Source organism: Acanthisitta chloris, unplaced genomic scaffold (genome assembly GCF_000695815.1).
Source record: "Acanthisitta chloris isolate BGI_N310 unplaced genomic scaffold, ASM69581v1 scaffold23989, whole genome shotgun sequence".
Taxonomy (NCBI): Eukaryota; Metazoa; Chordata; class Aves; order Passeriformes; family Acanthisittidae; genus Acanthisitta; species Acanthisitta chloris.
The window spans coordinates 1-8,056 of NW_008690134.1; the positions used below are offsets into that span (position 1 = coordinate 1).

An 8,056-nucleotide genomic window follows, 5' to 3' on the forward strand; every position below is an offset into this window, starting at 1 on the left:
AGCCCACTGATCAAGTCTGTCCAGGTCACTCTGTAGATCTTTCCTATCCTCAGGCAGATCCACACTCCCACCCAACTGAGAGTCATTGACAAATTTAACAAACAGAATTAAAAACAAACCAAATCCCTTCTCCATGCCAGGTTTTACAAGGATACAAACCATAGCTCCCATCAGACAAATATTGGCAAATAAAGCAAAGCAAGGATAAGTAGTTCAGTGTTGCACATATAGCATTGCTGGAGTACTGAGCAAGGGACCAAGAGAACTTTGGTACTGTACTTACTGGAAGATGAATCCACAACTGGTGCTAACTGAACCCTCTGCCCAGCAGAGCCTACTTCCTTCTTCAGAAATGAAGGGAGATAACCACTAGTTAGACCACTGGATCCAATGGACCCTGGAAGAAATGGCAAGGAACAGCTGAGGTCAACACAATGGATCTCCCACATTATCAACAGATGACAACTGATGGGTCATGTTGAGGATCAAGACTGAGAGAAACAACTTAATTGAAGACATTAGAAATCCACAGCTGCTGTATACAGCTGCATTCACAGGACTGTCAGCCTCAGACTGACCTACAGGAGAATGGAAAACAGGTACAAATTGTACCTGTCAGGGCGAATTGCAATTCTCCCTGACATCTCAGCTTTTTTCAAGGTTTCTCAAAGCTCTCAAAACTTAGTGTTTTTAAACAGCAATTAAAAGGCATGATGATAGGTTTTACTGGCTTTATTCCTGTAACAATGGTGGGTATGGCTAGTTCAATTCAGATCAGATTCCTCCTGTAGTGACAGTCACTTATGCACCAGCTGGGCTAAAATAACTTGGGAATCAGAAAACATGACTTACAAAAACTGAAGAGGGAAACTGAAGGCAAGGAGAAGCATTTCAGGATGCACAGACCTAAGCTGTCCAACCTGCTATGCCTGTGGTACTTCAAACCAGATCTGGGGGGAATCATTAGAAGAAATGACTGGTTTGGTTTAGGGCAGTCTCCAAACCCAAGGAACAGTGATCACAACTGACTTTAACAGAAAGACATCCAGTTGGCACCAGTCACTAGTGGTGTTCCCCAGGGGTCAGTGCTGGGCCCAGTTCTCTCTAATATCTTTTTTGATGATTTGGATGAAGGGATTGAGTGCACCATCAGCAGTTTGCAGATGACACAAAGCTGGGGGGGAGTGTGGATCTGCTGGAAGGCAGAAGGGCTCTGCAGAGGGACCTGGCCAGGCTGGAGAGATGGGCTGAGTCCAAGGGGATGAGGTTTAACAAGGCCAAGTGCTGGTCCTGCACTTTGGCCATCCCAATGCCATGCAGAGCTCCAGGCTGGGACAGAGTGGCTGGAGAGCACCAGGAGAAAGGGACCTGGGAGTGTGGAGAGACAGGAGCTGAGCAGGAGCCAGCAGTGTGCTCAGGGGGGCAAGAAGGCCAATGGGTTGGACTTGATGATCTTGGAGGTCTTTTCCAACCCAGCTGATTCTATGATTCTATGACAAGACAGGGCAGCAAGTTCAAAGCTGTTTTAGGAATGGATGAACCCAAAACACAGCTGTGGGCAACTGCAGAGACATCACTCATTATCTTTTCTCAGAGTGCTGAGCACAGCTCCTTACCTGAATTCATCCTGTTAGTACTTCCTCCCAAACCAGAAGCTTTCCCAGACACACCAGAACTAGGCCAGGGGTTCGACGGAGCAGAGTCTTGGCTGGAAGTGGACACTATGCTATTCCTTGTGCTTATTCCTGTTGCAAAAAAAGCAAAGATTACTATGCTGACATCTCTGTTGCCACCCAGGTTTGCATTCACTCCATCTGAGGCACAATCAACTTAACCACAACCTTCGACCTCTCTGTAACTCTCTGGGTTACTTCCCACCCTCTCATAACACAGAAGGCTATGACTAGCCACAGGCACTAATCCTGCAAATATAATAGTGTCAGGAGTTCTACTAGCATCAAAGGTTGCTTGATGTACAAGGACAGGATCCTTACATCAAGGCCACAGATGTTGTCAAGTAACAGAAGGCAAAACTTGCTATGTAAATGAAATCTGTGCTTCCTATGGAAGCCTAATGGCTTGGAGGACTAGAGGGAATGGCCTTGAGCTGAGACAGGAGAGAGTCAGGTTAGATGTGAGGAGAAATGTTTTCCCTGTGAGGATGTTCAGGCTCTGGAATATTGCCCAGGGAGGTGGTGCAGTCACCATCCCTGGAAGTGTTTAAAAGCTGTCTGGATTTGGCACTGGAGGATATGATTTAGGGTTTAGGGGTTCCAGCATTGACAGGTTAATGGTTGGACTGGATACAGGTCTCCTCTTGACGGTTCTATAGTCTCAGCAGAGCAGAGACTACCATGAAGACAGGGATATAATTCCTCTATAGAGACATGGATTTGCATTCTGTTTCACACCAAGCTACAGCAAAGCATACTCCCACTACTAGTCAGCTCCTGTTTTTCATGGCAGTTTATACTAACATTGTAAAAGCAAGGCACTTTCTTTTCCAGTCTAGAAGACTGCTCTTATCCTTTTTAGGGAAACAGGGAATACTACCATGAAGACAGGGATATAATTCCTCTATAGAGACATGGATTTGCATTCTGTTTCACACCAAGCTACAGCAAAGCATACTCCCACTACTAGTCAGCTCCTGTTTTTCATGGCAGTTTATACTAACATTGTAAAAGCAAGGCACTTTCTTTTCCAGTCTAGAAGACTGCTCTTATCCTTTTTAGGGAAACAGGGAATAGTCTGGCACATTCACAGACATTTTCTAACACACTTGCAAGTACAGAGTATCCAGAGGGAGGAAGAAGTACCAACAATCCTGTCCCCTTGTTTGCAAGCAGGATTTCTCACTTGGTAGTCTTCCAGAATGTAGTTTGTATCGTGCCCATCTACATGAGCAAAGCTCTTGCTCTCCTCATTTTCCTTGGGCAGTAGCCTCTCTCTCCAAGCTCACAGGATAACAGCTAACATACCCATGACTATTGCATCCTGCTGTTGGAATTACAGGAAGAAAAAGAAAGAGGAATGCTTTACTAACCAGGTAGGTACCTAGAGTGCCTCAAGTAGTGCTGCTTTGCTGCAGAAACTCGCAGTGTGGGAGTGTCCTGCCGCGAGAAGGTCGAGTGGGAAATTTGGCTGCCGCTGCCAGAGCCTACAGCATCCAAAGGAAACAGGTCCAAGATGCTTTCAAATCTGTAAAATAACTGCACTTAGTCCAATTCTTAGAGCACATGCTAAGCCACAGTTGGTCTTCTCCTCTCCATCCCATCTGCAGGAATCATTTCCTCATACTGTGTTTGCTACACCACAAACACACAGACAACAGGGCCACACAAGTGTCCCTGAAAATCAGATTTACACTCCTAGCTCCCTTCTGTAGTGCTGTTAAAGCTTTTCTACACCACTCAGCAGGTTTGGTTTTTTTCTACTGTGTATGAGCCACAGACTCTAAGCCACTCAGCAGGTTTGGCTTTTTTTCTACTGTGTATGAGCCACAGAAACTGCAACTTAGAGTCATCCAAAACAGTTTCTAAGTGTGGAGTGTGTCAAAATGGTTCACATGTGAAATAGGAAGTTTATTTTCAAAGATGAACCTGGGGAGACTTCAAGCCAAGCAGCATTTTCAGTGGGGAAACAAAATGGACAAGGAATTCTATAGGTTTATGTTTCTAGATCCATAGAAAGCATAAAGAACAACATTACTAATAGGCAAAGCCTAAAGAAATGGACCAAATAGCACATGGACATAAAAAATACCAACTTACCCAAAAAGAGGATCATCATTCTGCCTCTTGTTTTTCAAGTCTATTCTCGTTATGGAAGAGCCGAAATCGAGGTCTTCCAAGTCATCCCAGTCCTCAGAACTCTTCACTGTCCTAGCAAGATGTCCCCATCTTCGCCTAGGTTTTGGTTTGAGCTCACCATTTATATTCTCAGAGCCAGCAGATGTTTTCTGGGATAAAGATGGAAAAGAAACAAACCCACATTCTTAGACCACAAACCAGGTGACAGGAACAAAGCCTCTTTTCTCTATCCCTAAGAGTAATAGTGGAAGTGGAGCTGTAACAACACTATCCTCATAGAATCATACAATCAACCAGGTTGGAAAAGACCTCCAAGATCATCAAGTCCAACCCTACTGTGGTCACTAGCCCATGGCACTAAGTGCCACATCCAGGCTCAGCTTGAAAACCTCCAGGGATGGGGAATCCACCACCTCCCTGGGCAGCACATCCCAATGCCTGAGCACTCTCTCTGTAAAAAAATCTCTTCCTAATATCCAACCTAACCCTCCCCTGGCAGAGCTTGAGTCTGTGCCCTCTTATCCTACTGCTAAGCATGCTAAGAACACCATCTGGAGCCTGTAGACATTACTACATATCTCCTGAATTTCATCCTGTAATAAAGTGTCTTGAACTGACAGAAAAAATTTCTTAGGTCTCAATTCTGATTCTATTTATATTTCACTCTGCACCTCCCAAACAATTAGCTTACCTTAAATGGATGAAGGCAACAGCTTCCTCCCCCTCATTTCAACACTATTTAGCTTAACACTTTTCTCTCTAGTCTCAATCCCATTAGGATTTTGAACACAGCACATCCTTTTTAGCTATATGAGATCACAGTGTCATCCTTTAAGTGGTGCTTTACAACAAAGGGAAGCACAAAATAGCTCTGGAAAGAGAAGTTGACTTGCTTGTTTTATAGCAACTGGAGTTAGATTTCAACAGAGGAACTTCTAGTTTCTAGTAGAAAGTTTACCTACTGCCCACTACTATTGGTAGTACTTCTATTACTACTGTTGCCCAGGGAGGTGGTGGAGTCATCATCCCTGGAAGTGTGTAAGAAAGAGGTGTCTGGAGTTGACACTGGAGGATCTGGGTTAGGGTTTAGGGGTTCCAGCAGTGACAGGTTAATGGTTGGACTTGATAATCTTAGAGGTCTCCTCCAGCCTTGATGATTCTAGGATTCTACTTTTTATTCACACTCACTGTCCTTTTAGTAAAGTACAAGACCCTTGAAGCAGAACAAGAAAAACACACATAATTAAGGAAAAACCAGGTAGTATATCAGGAAGCTTCTCTTATACTAGATGGACCTTTACCTGCTGAGGAGCCTTATTGTGAATTGCAGGCAGAAGAACCTGGTTAGACTTTTCCTCCTGTAAGTAGTTACTGCGCTCAGCCCCAGAGTTGCTTGTCTTATACGGGTACACCAAGTGCTGAGATGACTGGCTTTGTTGAAAAGGCCTTGAGGGAACGTGGGCATGAGGTTTTGGAAGAGCTGGAGGGACAGGCTTAATGTGCAGAGACGATTTATTCTGCAGTTCCTTTTGTTTTCCCAGTTCCTGAATGCCCAGGGCATGTCCAACCTGGAAGTATGGATATCGAAGTGCCTGAAAAGTAATGAAGATGTTAGGCTTAGGAAACAAAAGGTTCTCATTTATCCCAGTCCTATGACTCAGTTTAAACTTAATTCCCTTTTTTCCTAAGGTAGGAAACAGCAGAAGACACATCTGTCAGCACTAGACTCTAGTGAGCTCAATCCACTCCAGAAAGTGCTGCAAGACTAGGAAGGTTTCAACAGAAACCAAGTGACCAAATCCTCTGGGCACTTGTGCAACAGGAAAAGGGTTCTGAAGTGAGATACTGAAGTAGGTATATGGCATCTCAAGGCATGTTTCATTATGTGCTGCCTTTTCAGGTGTGTGTGCATGCACACATGCCAACACACACCCCCTGTCACCACCAACTGAGCCAGCAAAACTCCAATGACCCCAGGGATGTCCCATCTCTTCCATTCTCCTGCTCCCAGTCTGAAAGAAATATAACTCTTATGAAAATTAGCCTCTGTTTTGGAAAACATGGTGATAAAAGTATTTTTATCCTGCCTTACAAATGAGCACTGAACAGATTGCCCAGAGAGGTCGTGGATTCTCCCTCACTGGAGGTGTTCAAGAACTGTGTGGACATAGCCCTGAGCCATGTGCTCTGGGATGGTCCTACTGTTGTAGGGAGGTTGGACCAGATGAGCCACTGTGGTCCCTTCCAACCTCACTGATTCTGGGATTGTGTAATTAAGGAGTTGTCAGTAGAGGCAATTCATCCCTACCCATCTTGCTGTTGCAGGTATGTTCATCTAGAGGGATGAGGACTAGACTTGAGGACTAGAAGGAACAGCCATAAACTGAGGCAGGGGAGATTCAGATTAGATGTTAGGAAAAATGTTTTCCCTGTTAGAGTGTTCAGGCACTGGAACATTGCCCAGGGAGGTGGTGCAGTCACCATCCCTGGAAGTGTTTAAGAGGCATCTGGATCTGGTGCTGGAGGATCTGGTTTAGGGTTTAGGGGTTCCAGCAGTGACAGGTTAATGGTTGGACTCAATGATCTTACAGGTCTCAAGAAACACTTTTTCACTGAGGGTGACTGAGGACCAGCACAGGCTGCCTAGAACAAGGGGTTGGACCAGAGTCTTGTGATTCTGTGGGGCACATCAATAACAACTAAAGAAGAGCACCACAGCCTTCAGCCTTACATCCTTCACTCTGCAGCTGTTCAGTGACTGCATCATACTTAACTCAGGTGTACTTCCCCAGCTGCAATCACACCTTTGATCACAGAACACACAGCTGATGTAGCATACAAAAGATCATTTACTCTCTTTTAATCACCATCCTTTGTCTTGCAAATTGTTCTTGGCTTCAGCTCTTATCCCTTTCTAAGAACTGCTCCCCTGAGCCACAGCTAAATGACTGTCTCTAAAAGGTGCCTTGAGGGGAAAGGAAATATCACCTGCAGATGTGAGAGAAAGAAAACAAACCCAAAGCAAACCTGGCTGGCTGTTGGCCGCTTTTTGGGGTCCCACTGCAGCATGTCTCTCATGAGCTGCACTCCTTCACTGCTGGCATTGGGGATGAGAGTTTTTAGGTTGTTGGGTACACACTGAGGCCAGCGAAAACTCATGCAAGCTGAAAGATGGTAACCTTCAGGCCAGTCGTTCTGGAAGAATGAGATTTCCAATGGCAGAAAAGGTTCAGCTGTAAAATATCAGTGCCACAGTACACTAGCATATATTCTCTTATCAGTACCAGGCTGTGTCCTGCTTACTCTAGACTACATGAAAGATTTCACTGCAAAATCTTCACCTCATCGTCTTGCCACGATTCCAATTTCTAGCCTCTTAAACTGCAGGTGTAGACACACTGTGCAGGACAAGATGAAATTCCCACCTTATGACATCACAGTCTAAGGACTTCGTTTGCTGTTCAGGGCTCTATTTCTCCTCCTCTAAATGTCACTTTTATTACATAATTCCATAATGCTTATTACACAGAAAATAAGCTTTAATTTAATCCAATCATACATTAACAGTAAGCAGGAAAGGAGCTACTGTACTGTAGTGTAGAACAGCTCTATTGCAGTGTGGATGGCATTTCACCTACCTTCTTTGGTGTGCCCAAGACTTGGCAGATTTTGAAGATAGTATCAATCTCACTGGCACCTGGGAAGAGAGGCCTAAGTGTGTAAACTTCTGCCATGATGCAACCAACAGCCCAGATATCTATTGGAGAACTGTAGCTGGTGGATCTCAGAAGGACTTCAGGAGCTCTGTACCTGTGAGGGAGAAGAAAAAGTAGAAAATAAAGAAATCCCAACAATCAACACAATTCAAGCAGACATACATAAAACCACTCATCTCTTCTGCTGCCCACACTCCTGTGGATGCAGCCCAGGCCTGGGATGGTTTCTGGGCTAAGCTCACACCGCAGCTCATGGGGAGTTTGTCATTGAAAACGTCTTCATTAACCCCTCAGGAGTTACATGCAGGGTACAAGGGGAGTGGTGATGGTGGGAGGAGGAAAAGGACACTCTGGGGCCAGTTTCTCTGGGCTGTGGTGGTTTACCCAAGCTGGTGAGGTAGGCAGGGAGGTTTGGCCTGGGGGAGCCTGGAGCAATGAGTAAGCTTCAATTTCTGCTGGGTGGAGCTGTGAATTCTTTGTGATAGTATGCAAAACTTCTACTAGGAAAGAAACTGATTCATTTCCCCC

At 44.9% G+C, this 8,056-nt stretch overlaps 1 protein-coding gene across 1 annotated transcript in view; it reads right to left on the reverse strand.

The window, feature by feature from the left end:
* Positions 1 to 283: 283 nt before the first annotated feature.
* Positions 284 to 8,056, reverse strand: part of ICK (intestinal cell (MAK-like) kinase) — a gene marked incomplete at both ends in the record, with an annotated part of 12,734 nt that continues 4,961 nt past the window's right edge. Inside the window, 7 exons of the mRNA XM_009081711.1 lie at positions 284 to 397; positions 1,617 to 1,745; positions 3,047 to 3,201; positions 3,774 to 3,961; positions 5,114 to 5,404; positions 6,840 to 7,007; positions 7,451 to 7,622. Of these exons, the coding sequence (XP_009079959.1) occupies positions 284 to 397; positions 1,617 to 1,745; positions 3,047 to 3,201; positions 3,774 to 3,961; positions 5,114 to 5,404; positions 6,840 to 7,007; positions 7,451 to 7,622 (1,217 nt within the window). The remainder of the gene's footprint in view (positions 398 to 1,616; positions 1,746 to 3,046; positions 3,202 to 3,773; positions 3,962 to 5,113; positions 5,405 to 6,839; positions 7,008 to 7,450; positions 7,623 to 8,056) is intronic.